At 42.4% G+C, this 23,085-nt stretch overlaps 2 protein-coding genes across 2 annotated transcripts; one reads left to right on the top strand and one right to left on the bottom strand.

Annotated features, from left to right (window-relative positions):
* Window positions 1-9,117: 9,117 nt before the first annotated feature.
* LOC131236042 (uncharacterized) lies at window positions 9,118-10,214 on the bottom strand. Its single transcript, XM_058233134.1, has 2 exons — window positions 9,943-10,214; window positions 9,118-9,814 (listed from the first exon to the last, which is right to left on the bottom strand). The coding sequence occupies exons 1-2, from the start codon at window positions 10,212-10,214 to the stop codon at window positions 9,118-9,120; spliced, it is 969 nt and encodes a 322-aa protein (XP_058089117.1).
* A 4,960-nt stretch (window positions 10,215-15,174) lies between these two features.
* LOC131236041 (uncharacterized) lies at window positions 15,175-20,248 on the top strand. Its single transcript, XM_058233132.1, has 2 exons — window positions 15,175-15,336; window positions 19,755-20,248. Exons 1-2 carry the CDS (start codon window positions 15,175-15,177, stop codon window positions 20,157-20,159), a joined length of 567 nt encoding a protein of 188 aa, XP_058089115.1. The 3' UTR covers window positions 20,160-20,248.
* The last annotated feature ends 2,837 nt before the right edge of the window (window positions 20,249-23,085 follow it).

Here is a 23,085-nt window from a genome sequence, read left to right as displayed (position 1 = left end):
GCGGTAGTGCAATCCCTGAGACATTGGCGACACTACCTCCTACCGCAAGAATTCGTTTTGTTTTCTGACCATGAGGCTTTGAGATATTTGCATTCTCAGAAGAAACTCAACCCAAGGCATGCCAAGTGGGTAGCGTTTCTTCAGGAATATTCGTTTGTTTTGAAATACAAGGCTGGGGTTGAAAACAAACCAGCGGATGCCCTTAGTAGAAGAGTGGTGTTGCTCAACTCCTTGAGTGTAGAGGTAGTCGGATTTGAGCAATTGAAAGATGAATACCCCATATGTCCTGATTTTGGGGGTACTTACGCGTCGCTCTCTAGTGACCAGCATATTATGGGTGAATATGTTCTTAAAGATGGCTTTCTTTTCAAGGGAGACAGACTTTGTATTCCCCGTATGTCCCTTCGTGAATTCCTCATCTGGGAGCTTCATTCAGGAGGGATAGCTGGCCATTTTGGTCGTGATAAGACCATTGCCCTCATGGAAGATCGTTTCTATTGGCCAAGCCTCAAGCGAGACGTAGCCAAAGTTTTAGGGCAGTGTCGAACATGTCAGCTGGCAAAGCAAAGAAAGCAAGATACCGGGCTGTACACGCCATTGCCAGTGCCACATGCTCCGTGGCAGGACATTAGTATGGACTTCGTGCTCGGGCTTCCCAAGACTATAAAAAAGCACGATTCCGTTTTTGTCGTTGTGGACCGTTTTTTTAAAATGGCGCATTTCCTTCCATGTTCGAAGACGTCAGATGCGTCTCATGTTGCTCGTATCTTTTTTGATGGTGTGGTGCGTCTCCATGGGTTACCTAAAGCCATAGTGTCTGATCGTGATGTTCGATTTACTAGCTATTTTTGGAAGACACTGTGGCACATTATGGGAACTCGTTTGCAATTTTCTACTGCTTACCACCCACAAACAGATGGTCAAACTGAAGTGGTAAACCGTAGCCTTGGAAATCTTCTACGTTGTCTAGTGGGTGAACACGTTAAGACTTGGGACCTAATTTTACCAACTGCTGAACTTGCTTATAATGGGTCAGTTAATAGATCTACAGGGTTGAGTCCTTTTGAAATTGTAAGTGGTTATAAACCTAGAATGCCCATAGATCTCTTACCTATGTCTGTTACCTAAAGGTCTTCTGAGTCAGCCGATGCATTCGCACGCCATATTCATGATTTGCATACACATATTAGACAGCGGTTAAATAAGAGCAATGATGATTATAAAGTTTCAGCTGATTCTCATCGTAGAGTGCAAGAATTTCAAGAAGGAGACTATGTAATGGTGCGAATAAGGCCAGAGCGATTCTCTCAAGGATCAGCAAAGAAATTACAAGCGCGTAGTGCTGGACCATTCAAGATATTACAAAAGGTTGGGTCCAACGCGTATCGGGTTGACCTTCCATCTGAAATGAGCATTAATCCAACTTTTAATGTGGAAGATCTAGTCCGTGCCCATACTCCCATTGTTGATACATCGTCCCTTTCATGGCCTTTTTCTGAGTTTGCTACCCAACCCCTTCCACCCCCTCCTTCACCCATTACCCATAAAGAAGCAATTGAGGAAATCTTGGATGACGAGATAGTATCCACGAGAGATGGGGGTTTCCAAAGGTATCTTGTCAGGTGGAAAAATAAACCATCGTCTAAATCTACGTGGCTGTCGGGCGACGCATTGCAGGGTATTGATCCAGATCTACTTGAGCGCTACAAAAGTTTCAACTCGTCAGGGTCAAGTTTTTCTCACCCAAGGGGAATTGATGCGGACACAGGTGCATTCAAGGTGTACCAACGAAGAAAGCGCCAAACACAAGTGCCGTCCTTGTGGATAGGCGAATATTGAGGAGCTGAAGACCTTTCACATGTGATTGGACATATAGAAGACCCCACTTAGGGAAGACACATGTGAAGGAAGATTGGAGAAAGAAGACCGAGCTCCCAAACTTTCCCATACTTATGTTATTTGCACGTTTTCTGACTTAGTTAGGGGTCTTTTAGTAATCTTATATCTTTATTTGTTTATCCTGGGGGTATTTTAGTAATTTTATGTCTTTATTTGCTTATTTAAGTGAGGTAAAGCCCTAAACACGAATTTCAAGTATTGATTAAAGAAAAGCAAACCCTTTGGTTGCCTCATTCCTCTCTTCTCTCTAATGGTGCTTCTTCTCTCCCCTTGATCTTTTTTCTTCTAATTTCTTCTTGTGCCCCTCCAACTTCCTCAAGGTAATAACTTTCTTTCTTCTATTTTTCAGTTTTGGCTAATTCCTCTTCGATCAAAATCTTGAGAACTGATCTAAACCCTAAATCCCCAAATTCTCAAATCCCTAATCCGAGAAACTTCTTGGTTCTTCGGACTAGTGATCTTCATTGATCGATTGGGTGTGACCATGCAAGATCGGGAGGTCTCATCCCTCGCCGGATCCAACCTAAGTAGTACTTGAATTCCATACTCCATGGTTGTAGTGATGGCCCGCTCCATTGCATGTTTCCTTTATGATTTTCTCAGTTATGATGATTACTGTTAGAATTTTAGATCATTTATTCCTTTTATTTCCGCTGTTTAATTATCTCTATGAGCATGCATCATAATTAGGGCTGTCCTGCGTTAAGCAACCCTTGGTCTATTCTCATTAGGAAAAAAAAAATCTGTGTCACAATGATACTCCATAAATTTTGAAGTTGATGTTTTTTTAATAATCGGGAAAAAACATTAGCATTGCATTGTTTGACATCTAGGTCTTGTAATCATTTCATCAATGAATCAAAGGTCATTATTGTTTTATGTCCAAAAATGTGTGGGCTTTCTCATTCCTACTGTTCCCTGTGGTGTGGCCTAATTGAGTTTTATATCAACCTGAGTTTTGGGATTATGTCCAAAAATGATATGATGCAACTGATGGATGTAGTGCATGTCTAATACACATCATGGTTGGCTCCACAGACCTTTTTGTTGTAGATGCGAGTCACTCAAGCAAATCTCTGTAGCATTGCTCAATTTCATTTTCCATTTTAAACATGTTATAAGTTTCACTTTTAATTTTGTTGCTTGCAGCTGAGCATCATTTTTCTACTGACAAGAACCCCAGAAGTCCATTTAATTTCTTAAGAGAATATCATGGACAGTATAGCTCCTGACAAGAACAGAGACTAGCATGGTTGAGAGATGTGCTTACAACCTCAAGCACAAAATGTTGATGGTTGAGACTTGGCTGGAAAAAATGCGCCATAAATACATATTGTTAAAGACATATCTGTACAGCCTACAAATGTTGTAGTATTTGTTTATTCATTTGGGTGTTTTTCCTTGTTTTGAATGATGGAATAGGTTCCCAAGGAATGGCCTAATAGAGCCATGGTCTTCGTATGGGCGTGGGAGGGAGAGATTAGGAGGCTGGCATATTAGCCTAATACATGGAGATTATCTCAATGATGTTGTTGTTACAGGTAATCCAACTTATCTATTTGTTCTTATTTGTTTTGGAAATTAATGTATACAATCTACATTGGTTGATGTTCATACACCCTTTTTTAAATTTTTTAGGAATTGAAATAGTTCGTTGTAATATGTTTGTTTTATATGCAAATCAATCAGGTGGTGTGGACATTGGTTCCATTTCTTTATAGGCCTGAGCATTTTATGAAGAAGTCAACATCTTTTAATATTCATATATTTCTTTTGTTAATGATTTAAATAATCCCTTCCCTTCTCTAATACAATATATATATATATATATATATATATATATATATATATATATATATATATATATATATATATATATATATATATATATATATAGATGTATGGACACACACCTGCACATGCACACAGACATATATGTTGAGGTGCATATGAAATAGACACACACAACATCCATGTTGTAACTTCAGTTATCTATAATGGCATTTACATTTCTAAGGTCGATTATAATCTTTATATGCCATTCTACCCATTCATAAGTGACTCCAACATCCATGTTGTAATTACAGTTATCTATAATAATAATAATAATAATAATTTGTTCATTATAGTGCATTCATAATAGTTATCATTGTGGTTACAGTTATTCATTATGTGATAGGTTTTCAGGTGAGATGAACGAGTTTCAAAACAAAACAGTCTACGGTTTTGAGAAGCGATTCTCAGGATGTATGTGTGTTTCAATGGCCATCTGCACCTTGAAAGCATATAATGGAAGGTAAGGAAAGCCTAAACCATTAGAGTAGCTTGGCCATTTGGATAGGCCGTGTTTATGTATTTGCTCAAAATTAATGGAGCAGACTCGGATGTGCGTCGGAGCTATTCGGATGAGCGGGGGTCCCTAGAAGGTGGGAACCGCTGTTATAACCATGATGAAGCTGTCCATTTTTTATAGACAGCATTGGAGGGGCCTGACCATTTGGACATGCCGTGTTTTTGTATTTGCTCGAAATTAATGGAGCAGACCTAGATGTGCGTCGGAGCTATCCGGATGAACGGGGGTCCCTGGAAAGTGGGAACAGCTATTATGACCATGATGAAGCTGTCCATTTCCTATGGACAGCATTGGAAGGGCCTAACCATTTGGACAGGTCGTGTTTATATCTTGTTTATATCTGTATTTGCAGGGACCACACCCTTAACCTAAACAATACCTTAAACCTATAACCTATAACATTAACCTAAACTTATAACCTAAACCTAGACTTATAACCTTAACCTAAACCTATTCTCAAATCCCAAAACCTATACTTATAGCTGAAACCTAAACCTATACCTTAACCGATAACCTATACTTACAACCTTAACCTAAACCTATTCTCAAATCCAAAAACCCATACCTATAACCCAAACCTAAACCCGATCCTGAACCTGAACCCGATTTCCTAAACCTAAACCTTAACCTATATCCTAAACCTATACCTATAGCCTAAACCTAAACCTTAACCTATAACCTAAACCTAGACTCATAACCTTAACCTAAACCTATTCTCAAATCCCAAAACCTATACCTATAACCCAAACCTAAACCCGATCCCGAACCCGAACCTGATTTTCTAAACCTAAACCTTAACCTATACCTATAGTCTAAACCTAAACCTTAACCTATAAGTTAAACCTAGACTCATAACCTTAACCTAAACCTATTCTCAAATCCCAAAACCTATACTTATAGCCGAAACATAAACCTTAACCTTTACCTATAACCTATACTTACAACCTTAACCTATTCTCAAATCCCAAAACCTATACCTATAACCCAAACCTAAACCCGATCTTGAACTCGAACCCGATTTCCTAAACCTAAACCTTAACGTATAACTTAAACCTATACCTATAGCCTAAACCTAAACCTTAACCTATAATCTAAACCTAGACTCATAACCATAACTTAAACCTATTCTCAAATCCCAATACCTATACCTATAACCCAAACCTAAACCCGATCCCAAACCCGAACCCAATTTCCTAAACCTAAACCTTAACCTATAACCTAAACCTATACCTATAACTTAAACCTTAACCTTAACCTATAACCTAAACCTAGACTTATAACCTTAACCTTAACCTATTCTCAATTCCCTAAAGCTATAACCTAAAACCTAAATGTATTCTCAAGTCCCTAACTTAAACCTAAACCTAAACTTGAAAACTCAAACCTAAACCCGATCCCGAACCCGAACCCGAACCCGATTTCCCAAACCTAAACCTATAACCTTATCCTAAACCAAAACCTATGAGCTAAACCTTAACCTAAACTTATATCCTATAACCTAAACCTAAAACCCAAATGTGTTCTCAAATCCCTAAACCTAAACCTACACCTAATCCTAATCTCAACTCCCTAACCTAAACCTAAATCTAAACTTGAAAACACAAGCCTAAACCCGATCCTGAACCCGAACCCGATTTCCTAAACCTAAACCTTAACCTATTCTCAATTCCGTAACGCTATAAATAATTTTTTATATTTTATTTATGATGTTAAACTTATATGTATTTATGCATGGATGAATGTCATGTGGATAAGATTTTTTGTGTTTGGATGGATGTAGCTTATGTTTTGATGAATGTAGTTTATGTTTGGATGGATTTACGTAGTTTGGGTTTAGATGGATGTGAATGTGAATATGATTAAATATATTATATAACAGGTGTATATCATGAAGGATATGTTGAATTATATTGTAACAGGTGTATATCAGGAATTTTGAGCTGGAAAATTAAAAAAAAGAAAAAGTTTTTACCTACGAAAGTTTTCGTAGGTAAAACGCTCAGAACCGTTTTTTACCTACAACATTTTTCGTAGGCAAAAGTCTAAACGGTTGAAAATTAAGTTAAATATTATATTTTCACCTATGAACCTTTTCGTAGGTAAAAGTCAGATACATGTTTTTTACCTACACACATTTTCATAGGGATTATATTTTTACCTACGAACAATTTCGTAGGTAAGAGTGTGATACACGTTTTTTACCTATGAACATTTTCGTAGGTAAAGGTCTGATACACGTTTTTTACCTACAAAAATTGTCGTAGGTAAAGGTTGCAACAACATTTGAAATTTATGTTAGAGATTATATGTTTACCTATGAACCATTGTGTAGGTAAAAGTCTCCTACACGTTTTTGAGCTACGGAATACTTCGTAGGTAAAAGTCTCTCAAATATGTTTTTACCTACGAAAATAGTGGTAGGTAAAAGCCCTATAGACGTTTTCTGCCTACGAAATTGTTGGTAGGTAAAAGTAAATTTTTCGGTTTTTAGTTTTTTGAAAAATTCAAAACATCTTTACCTATGAAAATCTTCATAGGTAAAGATCACTTTTACCTGCGAAATTATATGTAGTTGGTAGATCACTTTTACCTACGAAATTATATGTAGTCGGTAAAAGTAAACTTTTCGAGTTTAAATTCAAAACACCCTTTATCTACGAACATTTTCGTAAGTAAAGACAGCTTTTACCTACGAAATTATATTTTGTAGGTGAAACTAAACTTTTCGATTATTTTGAATTGAAAACACTGTTTACCTACAAAAAGTTTCGTAGATGAAAATAGCTTTTACCTACGAAATTAAATTTCGTCGGTAAAAGTAATCTTTTCGATTTTTAAGTTTTTGTAAAAATTCAAAACACCCTTTACCTATGAACATTTTTGTAGGTAAAGATGTCTTTTGAAACTAAACTTTTCATTTATTTTGAATTGAAAACACCCTTTGCCTACAAAAAGTTTCGTAGGTGAAAATAGCTTTTACCTACGAATTAAATTTCGTCGGTAAAAGTAATCTTTTCGATTTTTAAGTTTTGTAAAAATTCAAAACACCCTTTACCTATGAACATTTTCGTTGGTACAGATGTCTTTTACCTACGAAATTGTATTTCGTAGGTAAAAATAAACTTTTCGTTTATTTTGAATTGAAAACACCCTTTGCCTACAAAAAGTTTCATAGGTGAAGACAGCTTTTGCCTACGAAATTAAATTTCGTTGGTAAAAGTAAGCTTTTCGATTTTTAATTTATTTTAAAATTTTAAAACACCCTTTACCTATGAACTTCTCATAGGTAAAGATGTCTTTTACCTACGAAATTATGTTTCGTAGGCAAAAGTACACTTTTCGTGTGACCAGTTTAGGAAAAAGTGAAAACACCCTTTACCTACGAATATTTTCATAGGTAAAGATGACCTTTACCTTCTTTTGTCGGTAAAAGTCATCTTTACCTACGAAAAATAATTTCGTCGGTAAAAGTTTCGTCGGTAAAAACCATATTTCTTGTAGTGATGTTTTGCACAGATGGATGCCATCTGCCATAACACGAGCTTCAGCCACCATGTTGGAGACGTGACCAAACCGGTTATGGAAGGCGAAGATCATGTTTCCTCGATGGTCGCGACAGACGCCTCCCCCACCTCCTAGCCCATGATTGCACTTGGCAGAGCCATCAACGTTCAGCTTGATCCAATTGTCAGGTGGCATAACCCACTTAACAACGGAGGCGGTCATGGAGGAGGAGGGGGTAGTAGGAATCGATCGGGAGCCTCCGAGGACTAGGTCTTGCCAGGTGGAGTGGTCGATGTCATGGAGAAGCGTGCCTATCTCAATGAGCCAGTTAGAGATTCTGAAAATGGTGTTGTCCGCCTTGAACGTCGTATTCTCAAATCTGGCACCGTTCCTACCCATCCAGATTTCCCAAACAATGATAGAAGGGGCCAATCCTATGAGAAAACGATGCAAAGAGGAATAAGAGGCTGTATCGAACCATTGATGAATGATGGTTTAGATGGACTGGTTTTGAGTGGTTGACATTTGGAAGAGGGTAGCAAAGTGAGTCCAAACCGCAGTTGCGATCTTACAGTGGGAGAACAGGTGTTGGATATCTTCGGAGTGGGCCTGGGGATTGAAAGGGGCATTGATGGCAAGCTTGCGAGAGTACCTGCGAGAGGTAGCTGAACTGTTGAAGGATGAGGGGTGGTTGCGCCGAATAGCCTGGGAATGGGAGAGGGCTGATTGGCACAGGGCCATTGGGAGGTTGTGGGGAGGGGGGACTGAGGCCATATTTTGGGATGGGATATGGAAGGTGGGGCGATGTTGAGACATAGGAGATATGGCACTTGGGCTGGTTAGCTACAGGCTGCCAAGAGCATTGTGTCGGAGTTAGGATCGGGTGAAGAGGTCGGCGTTGGGAGGGGAGAAGAGATCGTAGTAGGAACATTTGGAGGCAACACTGATCCCAATGCATTAGACAGCCGCATCAACAGGGACTGCCAAGTGCATTACCTTCCAATAGAAAAAAGCTATCTTGGGAGGGATGTACTGGTTCTAGGCTCAATTGGCCCATCTTTGTTTAAGCCAAGCTGAGCGGAGACTAGCCCATGCTGATTTAAGAGAGAACTTACCGTCCTTAGAGAGGTTCCAGCAAAGCTTGTCCTCTTTGTCTGTGAAAACTATACCGCATTCTGAAATAGCTTCATGGCATGGGAGGAGATTAGCTACCTGGGAGAGATTTCAGGTGCCGGACAGGTCCCAAAATTCGGAAACAAGCATATCTCTAAGAGGGGGTTAAGGAGGAGAGGTGGCTGCATGTAAGAGGAGGCCCTTTCCTATCCAGTTTTGGAGCCAAAATTTGACGTTCCCGGAGCCAATTAGCCATATGGAATTAAGGATGCAAAATTGCACATTATTGTTGACGTCCTTCCAAAGGCTAGAGTTGCTGCTCCTGCTTGGGCGGAAGAGGGGCGAAGCCAACCGAAAGTACTTCGCTGAAATAAGCTTGGCCCATTAAGATTTCCCCTGGAAGAGTTGTCAAGCATCTTATAACGGAAAGCTTGCATGGCTTCATGCATTCGACGGAGCCCAAGGCCCCCCTCTGAGGTTGGGTAGCATATCTCCTTCCAGCTGACCCAGTGATGGTGATTGGACCCTTCTGAGGATCCCCAGAAGAAAGAGGCCATGGATTTCTCGACGTGATGGATGGCTCTAATTGGGATGTTGACTGAAGAGAGGATATGCATGGACATGCTAGCAAGGACGTGCTTAATGAGAACCATCTTAGCAGCTTGGTTGCGGAGTTTAGCCTTCCATTTGGCAATCCTATGTTCGATTTTTTGAATGAGGGGCAGCATGTGGCAATATCTGATCCTCCCTTTGAGTAAGGGAACACCGAGATAAGTAATGGGGAACGAAGCTCGCTGAAATCCTGTCATTCTTTCAATCAGCCTGGCTCTAATGAAAGGAGCTTTCGTAGGAAGAATAAAGCTGCTCTTAGAGGAGTTAAATTTCTGGCCCGACTCATTCTCATAGGACTTGATGAAAGCTAGCAACGGGCGGATTGAAGAGAGCCTGCCATTCAAGAAAGCAATGGTATCATCGGCAACAAGAATGTGAGAAATGATGGGGCAGCTTCTTGGGAGATTGTAGAGGAGGCATCTCCCCAATAGGAAGATGGATTTGAGGCCTTGGCTAAGGACCTCCACCGCAATGATAAAGATGGCCGATGAGAGGGGGTCCCCCTGACGGAGACCCCTCGAAGAAGGAAAGAAACCATGCGGTTTCCCATTGATGATAATGGAGAACTAGCATCCTTCCCAACATTGCCTAGCCAACTGGACCTAGGACAAATGAACGCCAATTTAAGGACGGCGCAAATGAACGGCCATTCCATTCTGTCATAGGCTTTTTCCATATTAAGTTTCATGATGATATTGCCACCATGTGCTCTACAGTCGATATCGCTAGCCATTTCTGATGCTATGAAGATGCCCTCCACAATGGATCGGTACTTGACGAATGCACTTTGTTCTTCAAAAATGATTGAGGGGAGGACCTTGGACAGCCTGGTTGCTAGAATTTTAGAAAGGATCTTATGAATGCAGTTACATAGGCTAATGGGGCGATAATCTGGGAAGGAGGACGCATTTTTCTTTTTGGGAATTAGGAAAAGAGACGAGCATCGAAATGATCTCGGAATGGTGCCTCCCTAAACGAATTCGACTGCAGCATTATAAACATCTCCCTGGATAGTATCCCAACAAGAGGAGAAGAAGAGGCCCGTGAATCCGTCCAGGCCAGGCGCGTTATTGGCTCGGATGGCGAAGATGACCCCTTTTACTTCGTCCAAAGAGGGAGGGCGCAGAAGGGCCTCATTCATGTGTTGAAAAACAAGGGGAGGAATATATCGAGCAGGTTGCTGGGTGGGTGAATGGCCCTGGATTTGAATAGATCCTCATAAAATTTGATAGCCTCTATACCAATCTCATTGTCTGAGGAGATGGTGGAGCCTGAGGGAAGCTGGATGGAATGAATAGTTGATCTCCTTCTCTTCTCAAGAACTGATGCATGGAAGAAGCGGGTGTTCAGGTCTCCCTCCTTTAGCCAAGATATTCTGGATTTTTGTTTTCAGAAAATCTCTTCTTGAAGGAAGGCCTGCTTGAGAGAGGCTTGAGCACGGTTGAGGTTGATCCTATCAACGTCCGTTCTAGAAAGAGGAGCTGGGCTTCAGTGGCGGTGACTCCGTCTTCAGCCATCTTAACATTCTGAAAAACATTCCCAAAAATCTGGGAGTTCCAAACTTTGAAGGCCATTTTAGCCTTTTCAATTTCAGAAATAGCTTAACCATAGGCGTGGCTTAGACATCTAGATGCCAAGAGTCATGAACAAGGGAGTGAAAATTATCATGATGAATCCACATGTTCTGGAATTTAAAGGGCCTAGGATAGTTACCTATTGAGGCTTGAATAGAGAGGAGCAAAGGATAGTGATCCGAGAATACCTGAGATAAATGTTCGACTTTGCTATTAGGGAATGCTTGTAGCCAGGTGGAGTTGAACAGCATTCTGTCGAGCTTGGCCCATCGACGGTTCTGGCCTGATCTGTTATTGCACCAGGTATATCTCGAACTAGTGAATCCGGCATCTATCAGCACAACGTCTTCTATAGCTGCCTTGAAATCCTCCATGTTTCTAATATTAGGGGATCGACTGCTAATTCTCTCATTAGTAGAAATGGTTGTGTTGAAATCGCCGCAGACCAGCCACGGTCCCAGATGAGAATTGGAAGTGGATGTGATTTCGTCCCACAAATGGGTTCTCTCTATTTTATTATAGGCAGTGTAAACAACTGTAATGGTGATGGACTAGTCGTTGTCTTCAATGGACAGGCAAAGGGTGATACTTTGTTGTGAGCTGCAATTGGCTGCAGGGAGAAAGGGGGCCTAGAGAGAATCCAGATCTTCCCGCCTGTTGCGTCTTCAGAAATGGACTGATGGTAACCTAGCTTCGCCGCAATCTGGGCCCTTTTACTTGGCTGGACCATAGGTTCCCGCAGCAAAAGAATGGCAATGCAGTGGATGCGGACTAATCTTCTAAGGTACCGAAGGGTCGGGGCATTACCTGGCCCACGCACGTTCCATGAGAGGATGCTAGGCATTGAGTTCCTTTCCTCTAGCTGCAGCCCTCTTCCTATTTTTGGTTATACTGAACCTACGCTTGATCGAATTTTTCTTTTTTTGAATGGTAGAGTGGATGTTTGCCAGAGTCTGGGAAGGGGTGCAGGCATGATGGTTTCAGAGCCCACTCATGTCCACCCAAAGTTGTACCTCTCCTTTAGCGTTGCGAGTTGGGATTGGGGAAGAAGGTGATTTAGGCTAGGAGTCTGAGATGTATTCTTAGGAGATCTCATCATCTGAATCTGAGTTCCTGGCTGGGGAGAAAAATTTCTGATTGTAGGGTCAGCTCCACCTCCTTGTACTGTCCATACTATTTTCAACAGCCTCTAAAGCTTGGTCAGCTATCTGCAAATGTTGGGCCGAGCCAGCATCAGCAGAATGTTGGGCAGGCTGGGTGGTGGGGATATGGTGGGCGTTAAACTAGGTATTGTGAATATCTAGCCCTTTTGGCAAGGAGCTTGCACTATAGGAAAGTGAGGAGCTTGACATGTGATGGGCTCTGAAATGTGGATGGGCTGGGGAGAAGAAAAAGGAGAGGTGTTCGATAGGAGCTTACGTGAATTTCTAAGAATGGAGGGGGAATGATGTTTCATGGGTTCTAGGTTGGGCTGAGGATTGATGGGGTGAGGTATGCTGGTAGTTTGAATGGCTATCGGCCTCATGGTAGGGGTATCAGGTTGGGTTGAGGGGTAAACAGGGGATGAGGAGGGCTGAGGGGAGAGACAGGGTTGAAAGTGAGCTATTTGGGGGGCATGGTTGGCTGGGTGGATGGTTAGGGAGTAGGACGCAATGGGTAGGGACAATGGGATCGTTGTGAATGGTGTGGGTTTGGAGTGTGGGGGTTGAGCGCTGATTGGTGATGGAGGGGCTGGGTGGTAGGTTAGATTGGTATGGGATGGTGGATGGGAGAGCGAGGAGTGCTTGGGTGGTCTGATGGCATGAGAGCATGGGCATGGCTCGAGGTGTTGAATCGAGGTTGTTGCTGGGAGGATTAGAAGGCCATGTTCTATCTTGGCTAACTGGGGCATCATATTGATAAGTGGATGAGGCATAAGGTCGAATAAGTGGTGGGCCTGGTATGTTCTTGCCAGGTTGATTAGCCAAAGAATCTTCTGGCACTAGGGGTGGGGTTAAATGGCTATGTGGGTGAGTTTGGAGGCGAGGGGTAGCTTCGAGCTACTGGGGCGGGATTGAAGAGTTGGTGGTGGCTGTGAGAGAGCGTGGTCTGTTTAGACTAGATGTGACATAAGTTCGAACAAGTAGAGGGCCTCGTCTGGCCATGCTAGGTTGTTTAGGCAAGGAGACTGCAGGCAGATGGGGTGGTGTTTGGTGGCTATTTGGGTGGGTTTGGAGGCCAGGAGTATCTTCGATCTGTTGGGGAGGGATTGTAGAGTTGATGGTGGGGGTCAGCTGTGGTAGTTTGAATGTGGTCATGATCGGGAATGAGAAGCCATCAACTTCAAGATCCAAGATGGTGGGAGAGAGGCCAGGGTTGGGGATGATCTTGACTCGAGCAAACATGAGGAAGGTAGCGGATAGGGATAACTGGTCACATTCCACCACGAGTCCAAAAAAGCCAGCAATCTACTTGGAAGTCTATTTGCACCACATAAGAATCAGAATTCCTTGGATGCGGATCCAAATGCGAGTGTTGGTGGAAACTGCTGATGACACCCATGGGTATACAGATCTGAGGCCCATAGATAGGTGAAGAGACGAGTCATCCATGAAGGATAGAGCCTCCTGTCTGGATTGAAAGTTGAAGAGGAAGTTCTGGCAGGAGATCTTGGCTACTTCAACCGTCGATGTGCCATAACAGGAGAGTCTGAGGGCATCCGTGAGATGGGATGGAGCAGGAGGGGGTTGAGGCCACCCCAATGAGGGCCGATGCTAGTTGTCGTCTCCCAGCCGCTGAGATCGCGGGAGGAATCTGGAGGGTGGGGCTAGTTGGGGATGTATTCTGCACCGGGTAGATGGGATGGGTGGTCTTGAGCTGGATGTGGGGATTATGAGGGTTTGAGAGTGTGGGTGGAGGGGAGGATGGGAGATTGGGTGGTTCTGCTGTGCTGTTATGGGCTTGCTGGAAGAGGAGACTCCACACTCCCAGAGAAAATCATTGCATCTTAGCCATAGCCGCTATGGAGTCTTCCTTCTGGATATACTTGACAAACTCGAAACCTCTGTTCCTAGAAGCATTCGGGATTGTGGGGACGAAAATGTCAGATATGGCCCCAAAATGGGCGAAAGAGGGCCTGAGATATGTCGCAGTGAAACGAAAAGGAATGTTGGCTATGAAGAGGGAGTGCGGTTGTGAAGACGCGCGGCGCTGCTGAACCCTAGTCCATCTTTCGTCCTTAGTTTCCCTTTCTTCCATCCTTCATGCTTCCCTACTCCAATTGTCCTTTACCATATTTTTTTTTCTTTGATAGCAAGAATGTCCAGTTTTTTTTGCCTTAATAGCAAGAACATCGTCAAACTATCCAGATTTTTTGATTTGTAAAATCTGTCAATTTTTTCCTCTTTTTTCATCTCAAGTGGTGGACGGTCTTTGAACTCTAGTAGTATATATATTGAAATATTTTAATGGCAAGTACAATACAACCTCAAATACTCAAGTTGTCTAAGGACAATTACGAAAACTAGTGCATACAAATGAAAGCCTTGTTTGGATCTCAAGATCTCTGGGAGATCATCATCGGCGAGTACGAAGAGCCCACAATGGAGCAAGAAGCCCCCTACACCGCCAAATAAAAGGCTAATCTCAAGGATCAAAGAAAGAAAGATAAGAAAGCTCTTTTCCTCATCTATCAAGGGTTGGATGATTCCACCTTTGAACGGATCATTGAAGCAACATCATGTAAGCAAGCATGGGAGACCCTTTAGTACCATCTTAAGGGTGTTGATCATGTCAAAAGGGTTCGGCTCCAAACTCTTATAGCAGAGTTCGAAGCGACTCACATGAAGGAATGTGAGAATATTGCTGATTATTTTTCGTTATTGGTTGTAACTGTCAATAATCTAAAAAGAAATGGTGAGAAGATTGAAGATGTCTGAATTATTAAAAAGATACTTCGATCCCTCACAGTCAAGTTTGAGCATGTGGTTGTGGTGATCGAAGAATCAAAAGATATTGAAAAGCTCTCCATTGAGGAGCTGATAGGGTAGTTGCAAGTTCATGAGCAACAAATGGAAAAGAATGCCAGTTCCATGCCAATAGAATAAGCTTTGGAGTCAAAATTGACTCTTAATGATAACAATGGAGGATGTGGAAGTTCACAATGTGATGGACGTATTGCTAGCAATCGCGCAAGAGGCAAAGGGCACGGATACCAACAAAGCCATGACTAAAACCAGCAGGAAAATACCAATTTTCATGGAAGAGGAAATAGTAAAGGCAGATCGATGCGTGGACGGGGAAGTACAAAGAATATCCAGTGCTATAATTGCAACAAGCTTGACTACTATGCATCTGATTATTGGAGCAAGCCGGTGAATCAAGACGAGCGATTCAAATATGCTGAAGCATCAGGAAATGAACAAGAAAGCTCCACACTTCTCCTTGCATAAGAGAAAGGCAGTAATCAGCAAGATGTATGATATCTCGATACGGGTGCAAGCAATCACATGTGCGGTGATAAGAAACTCTTTATGAAACTCATAAAAGGAGTTTATGGTGATGTAACGTTTGGAGACTCATTAAAAACACTGGTGAAAGGTAAAGGCAAAGTCAAAATCTTTCAGAAGAATGGTGTTCCAAACTATATCTCCAATGTGTACTATGTGCCCAACATGAAAAGTAATATACTGAGTCTCGGACAACTCCTCGAAAAAGGGTATGTCATATACATGGAGAACTTTTATTTTTTCATAAGAGATATGCATGGACGTTTGATTGTGAAAGTCCAAATGGCGAAGAATCGTATGTTTCCTCTCCATATAATCATAATGCTTGAGAAGTGTTTTTATGGAAAAACAAAGAATGATTCTTGGATGTGGAATCTTCACTTTAGCCATCTAAAATTTAGTGGCCTGAAACTTCTGTCCTCATCAAGTATGGTGCATGACTTGCCTACTATTGAAGCTCTAGAACATGTGTGTGAGGTGTGCACACTTGAAAAACAACAAAGGGACTTTTTTCCGAGTGGAGTATCCCGAAGAGCAAGAGAACCGTTGCAGTTGGTTCACACTGACATCTGTGGACCTTGGCGCCAATCTCTCTTAGAGATAATAAATAATTTATTACTTTCATTGACGATTTCAGTAGAAAATTGTGGGTGTATGTAATCAAAGAAAAGTCTGCTGCTTTTACTATTTTTAAAAATTTTAAGTCATATGTTGAAAAAGAAAGTGGTCTTAAAATCGAAACCTTTAGATCTGACAGAGGTGAGGAGTACACCTCAAATATTTTTCAAGAATATTGTAGGGAAAATGACATTAAACAACAACACACTGCAGCATACACACCACAACAAAATGAAATTGCGGAACGGAAGAACCGCATTATCCTCAACATGATGAGGACCATTCTGAAGGAGAAAAGTCTGTCAAAGAATTTCTGGGCAGAGGCAGTTGCATGTACTTCCTATCTGCTTAATAAGTGTCCGACCAAGAGTGTCAGATTCAAGACACCGCAGGAAGCATGGAGTGGATACAAGTCGAGCGTGGTGCACCTTAATATCTTTGGGGGTGTCGCATACGCTCAAGTTCCAAAAGTGAGAAGAAAAAAGCTTAATGATCGTGGCGAGAGTACATCTTCATCGGGTACAGTGAAGAATCGAAAGCATATAAGCTCTATAACCCACTAACCAATAAGGTAGTGGTAAGTAGAGATGTAGTGTTCTGCGAGGAAGAATCCTGGAAGTGGAACTGGGAAGATTCGGCCAAAAAAAGTCAGGTCGAGGTCGAAGTCGAAGAATATGAAGAAGAGAGGCATGTGAATCAGGAGCAGACACCCACATCACCCCCTTCGGATCGCAGAAGTCCAGGAGTACGTTCCATCTCCCCTGGAAGCACTTCATCAAATCAGAATTCAGTTAACACATCTTCATCCAATTCTCCTTCACCCTTTGCTCCTATAAAAATGAGAAGCATCAACGACATCTACGTAGTAACTGAGGAAATGAATTTACTCAGCCTATATGCAGACTACGAGCCTCTCACATTCGAGGAGGCTGTGAATAAGAATATTGGAGAAAGGCTATGGAAGAAGAGATTTATGCTATCAAGAAGAATCGAACATGGGAGCTGCCCTCACTCCCCAAAAGCCATAAGACCGTTGGTCTCAAATGGGTGTACAAAATCAAACAGAATGTCGATGGTAAAATTGAACGATATAAGGCAAGGCTCATAGCAAAAGTTTACAAACAGAAATATGGGGTAAACTATAAAGAAGTTTTCACCCCAGTTGCTCACCTTAACACTGTAAGAATGGTTATCTCCCTTGCAGCTCATTACAATTGGATGATCTACCAACTAGATGTGCAATATGCATTCCTGAATGGAGTACTCGAAGAAGTAGTTTACGTTGACCAGCCTGAAGGCTTTGTCATGTAAGGGGAGGAACACAAGGTGTATCGGCTGAAGAAAGCCCTGTATGGGTTGAAGTAAGCTCCTCGTGCTTTAAATGCAATGATCGACGACTATCTTCAAGAGAATGGTTTCATCAAATGTCCGTTTGAGCATGTAGTCTATACAAAGAAGAATGCCTGTGGTGATATGCTTATCGCTTGTTTATATGTTAATGATCTGTTGTTCACTGGGAACAACCAGACGATGTTTGAAGAATTCAAGTAGGCTATGATCAAAGAGTTCGAAATGACTGATGGTGGATTGATGTCCTTCTTCTTGGGCATTGAAGTGAAGCAACAAGTCGATGACATTTACATATCCTAGAAGAAGTACGCAAAGGAACTTCTTGAGAAGTTTAAGACAGTCGACTGTAAAGCCGTAAATACACCTGTTACAACAGGCCTAAAGCTCATAAAAGATGGAGAAGGAAGAAACATCGACTCAACCCTATTCAAGAGCTTAATCGAAAGCTTAAAGTATCTCACAATCACTGGGCCAGATATAGTCTACAGTGTTGGGCTTCTAAGCCAGTATATGGAAGCCTCAAAAGAGTCACACTGGCTAGTTGCAAAACAGGTACTGAGGTATATCAAAGGGACTATTGAATTCGGTCTCTTTTATCTGTATAATGATGAGGCGATGCTGTATGGATACTCTGATAGTGATTGGGGTGGTGACCAAGATGAAAGAAAAAGCACCACAGGCTATGCTTTCTCTTTTAGGTCGACGACATTCACATGGAATTCAAAGAAGCGAAGTATGGTCGCCCTATCCACTTGTGAAGATGAGTACGTAGCAGCTTCATCCACTATATATGAGGCGATCTGGCTAAGGAATCTACTAAAGGAGCTAAAGCATCCACAGGTGGAATCCACTGTTATATACGTCAACAACAAGTCGGCAACTTGCCAAACATCTAGTTCAGCATGGAAGGAGCAAGCACATTGACACAAGATATCATTTTCTTAGAGATCAAGTAAAGCAGAAATTGGCTAAGCTGGATTACAGTCACACCACTGAATAAGTGGTATACATCTTCACCAAAGCATTGGCAACTGACACATTTAGGAGACTTAGATCAATGTTTAGAATGAAGCTGGTTTTGGTTTGAAGGGGAGTTTTGGACACGGTGGTGGATTTGTTCAAATCCAAAACTGTATAAGGATCTTATGAGCCAGCTGTGCATAACGTGTGAGAACCGTGTGAGCTAGCTGTGCTGTTAGATTTTTTCTAAGTTTAAAGTATTAGTTGGGTTAAGATAACAGTAGATATTTTTTCTGGATTTTTTTTTTATGTTTAGCTGCCCTTAGGAAGTATCTAGACAGGGATATCTTAGTCATTTCACATAAGTAGAAAAGCCTATAAAAGGCACCATTGTAATCGTTCCTATTTTCAAACAGTTCAGCAATTCAGTTCTCTTTCTCTTTCAGGTTTTTTTTTTTTTTTCTGTTCTATGGTGGCTGCAGCCACACGTCAGCAAGAAGTTGGGTTTTAGACCCAACAAACCCTTCTTCTTATTTGTACCACAATCTTCAAGCTCGACTAAAGACACAATTCGTATTCCTCTTCCTTGCTTCACTCTCCAACAGATTGATATCTGAAACACTTGTTATTACATGGTTTCAGCCAATTTCAGAGATTGATGATTTTATTTGTATATTTTTTTTCTTCGTATTTTGTGGAACCAATCCCTCGTGGATTTAGGCAGGTTGGAAAATGGGAAAAAGCATGAAATGGCTTTCCATCATTCTTTTCTCCCCCAACTTTATCCTTATTTTACCCCCATTGCCAAAAGCTTAGAACACCCAAACTAATCCTGGCATTTTGCTAAGAGCTCACATGCACCTAAACGCTCATCAACACTTGTGTTCGACATCCAATCAATGTGTAAGATAGGCCCACCTTTTCTATTTGACCTGTCTAAAAGATTTGATTGATCAACCCATCAGGTGGGCGGCTCAGAAGAACTTTCAGTGGCCTACATTCAACATAAATATGTCATCCCCTGACGAATGGACTAGGTGTTATTTTTTTAATTAAGGGCATGTTTTCTATAGATGCCCAAATCTGCATGGAGTCCTACAAGCCAGGTTAGAACATCTGGTCGCATGTACAGGTGTGCATGAATTGGAGAGGTGCACGTCGGCTTAGCAAAACTTACATTCCTTATTTGCTCATGCGAATTGACGTTTCGAAGAAAATTTTGATGTAAATCATCTTTTGTACCTTCCTGACCAACTAACTTGGGCATTCTTTACGCTTGCGAAGTCACTCACTTTGATACCCGAATCTGAAGAAGAAGCATTGGAAGCTGAACTCGAAGAAGAAGCACTGGAAGCTGAGCTTGAAGAAGAAGAATCAGTGGAGGCTGAGCTTGAAGAAGAAGAATCAGTGGAGGTTGAGCTTGAAGAAGAAACAATGGAAGCTGATGCTCAACAAGAGAAAGCAGTAGGTGCAGCAGTAATCTCAGATCAGAAAGCTGAGACTCGAAGCAATAATTCCAAACTCCCTGTACCACAGGCTCAGAGCCTTGAACACTCTGATTTACATCCCAAGGGATGGGAAGCAATCCCAAAACCAAAAGGTCATTCGGGCCTGGACTACTCACGGTGGGACCGGGTTGAAGATGATTCAAGTGAAGAGGAAGACGAAGAGGAAGATGTGCAACCTTAGCATCGGTTCCGTGTCAGGACTGTTGGGGTGCGGCCTATGAAATGAGGGCCCCAGTTGGTGGTAAATTAAAATTTAACTGGAAAATATAAGGCCAGTTTTTATTTTTATTTTTGAAAAAAAATAATTTCATTGACGAGCAATCCACAGATATACAACTGACCTGATTCAGGAGGGCAATCACAAAAAAATCTGGACCTCTCATATCATATGCTCTACAATATCAACAGGAAAAGAAGAAAAAAAACAGAGACGCAGCGAAAGACTCCCTGGACCGCCTGAGTCGGGCCCACCACAAAAAAGCTACAAACCGAGCAGGAACGAGAAACACACTTTAAACACAAAATGATCTCAGGGCCCCCAACCCAGTCCTGTCCAGAACAAGCAGCCCCCGCAGACACCAAGGGAGGGAGTTTGGATGCACGTGGAAGGAGGCCTCTTGGGTCTCGCTGCCCATATGGGCCATGGCATCCACTGGCCCGTTCCCTTACCTAAAGGTATGGGAAAAGGACACCAAACAACCCTTGAGAAGGGAAAGAATCCGCATGACCTAAGGTCTCATAGTCCACGGAATACGGGATTATATTCTTTAAACCCCTCAAAAGACAGAAATTAATATTGTCATGCATAGCCCTCACTTTCGCAATATTATTGGAGCACACCCCATACCTCGTTGAGAAAGCGAAAATCAGATTTCCATTGTCTCCCCGATAGACACCCCCACCTCCGGAGAAGCTTAGATTACCTCTTGCTGAGCCATCAACGTTTAGCTTTACCCACCCTTCTGCCGGCTTGTTCCATCTGATTATACAGCATTTCAACGGTCTTTCTCTGGGAGGGGGAAAGCCCAAATTCTAGCTACACTGCCTAGCCCTTGAGCTGTCAACCGTATCCTTTTGAAGAATTAAAACAGCCCACCATTTTATTCGGGCAATGGATGAAGCTACCCCCATCTTACGTCCCTCAAATTTTGCTTCATTCCTAGCACGCCAAATTACCCAACAAATGAGAGTAGGGAGCAGGTCCCTGATATGTGCTGGCACTCCATCAGCAGTCTTGGCAGGCGCCACTGCCGCATTCTCCCTTCCACAGTCTGATTTGGCATGATGGGAATGTTGCAACAACAGCCAAAATGGGCCCAAAACGCAGTTGCGTGTTGTCCATAAAGGAACAGATGTTCTATAAACTCGGCATTTTGCAAATCACGTTGAACGTCACCTGAGCAGCAGGTGCAGATGGACGCCAGCGAAATACCTCTGGACTGAACCCGTTCATCCACCGCAATTGCCCCATGCAGCAGCCTCCAGCAGAATATCAAAATTTTTGGGGGAATTTCCTTGTGCCATGGCCACTTTTTCCAACTGATGGCCGAAGAGGAAGCTCGGCTCACCTTCCATGCCGATTTTAAAGTGAATCTGCCTGACGGATCAAACGGCTAGAATCGTTTATCCTCACCATCTTCTGAGATCGCAAACCCACCATTAAAGATGCGAGCAAGGGCCTGATTCGGGAGGAAATTGAGAGCTGACGACGGAGGGAGGGGACCTGCCGCACCCAAAAAGTCTCTAAGCTTTAGTCCCCTCAACTAAACAGGAATTTGGACGGAAAGTAGCTGCAGAATGGGACCTAATCTGGTCCAATTGTCCTCCAACAAGTTTATGTCCCCATGGCCCACCTTCCATTGGGCACTGTTTAGAATGAACTGAAAATGCTGCCTGATTTTAGCCCACAAAGGGGAAGCTGACGCTGAAACTCTGGCCGGGGAGTTCCCCCCTCAGGTCCCTAAGATGCTTGACCCGCATAAGGGAAGCCCAGGGGCTGACATTCTGCCCCTACATCACCTCCCACGCCATCTTCATCCTGAGAGCACCCATAATTTCTTTAAGACGTCTTATCCCTAGGCCACCTTCCTTAATAGGCCTAGCAATTCTGTCCCAAGCAATCCAATGCAGTTTGCTTTTGCCATCTGACCAACCCTAGAAAAAACTAGCAAAGAGGCTTTCCAATCTACCAATTACTTTCCCTGACACATGCATAGCTGACATGGTATGAATGGGGATAGATCCCAGAGCATGCTTAATGAGAGTCAATCTTCCAGCTTGAGATAGGAACTTTGTCTTCCACCTGCTAATGATATGAGTTTGTGCATGAAAGTTATTGGCAATGTCCACAGTGATGCCATCAAAAGCCGATAAGCTTCTTCAACCCTTGAGTACGGGAAGGGCTCAATCACCATTGTGGCTATCATTGTCGTAGTCGTCATCACCGATTGAAAAGAAAAGGAACTCATATGGAATGTGAGAACTGAGTTAGGGGAAGCTGATAACTCTCATCAGGGATAGTTCCTCTTATGTGGCAATGCCACCATCTTTGTCATCCTCTGGCTCCGTCACCACCATTATTGGAGAGCTCAGGTACATGCACAGAATCTGGTATTTCAAATTAATACTTGAGACTTGCTTTAGCAGAGGTCTGGGACTGAGTCATGCTTTTCTTGCTTATTAGCAAACAACCAGGCCCATGGGTTCTTCTCACCAGCGACCTTATACTTTTCTGATGGGCACGACTCTGTACATTGTGTTCATGGGTTGCTGGTCCAATCTGTTGATCTGATTGCCCCATGATTGGTGATGCCCGTAGATGAGAAGATCCTACCTAGCCTTTGTATTTAGTCTTTTTCCCTTTGAATGTAGATCGTTGCTGTATTTTCTCTCGGAAACATCTTGTTACAGACCATCAATGGGGCATTAGACCAATGGTTCAGATCACCAGACCATGGGCCCCAGATGTCCAGTACATTAGCAAACTATGTCTTTGTGGATGAGCAGAGCCATGGATGTATGTAGCTTAGGAATTTGCAGGTATGAAAGCTTCTATCATGGTTTGGAGCGCAGGACCTGTTTAAAGAGGCACTCCTGTAACACGACCT

The sequence above is a fragment of the Magnolia sinica genome, unplaced genomic scaffold, assembly GCF_029962835.1.
Source record: "Magnolia sinica isolate HGM2019 unplaced genomic scaffold, MsV1 ctg129, whole genome shotgun sequence".
NCBI lineage: Eukaryota > Viridiplantae > Streptophyta > Magnoliopsida > Magnoliales > Magnoliaceae > Magnolia > Magnolia sinica.
Note: the sequence above shows the minus strand (reverse complement) of the source record. Positions and strands in the feature narration are given on the sequence as shown.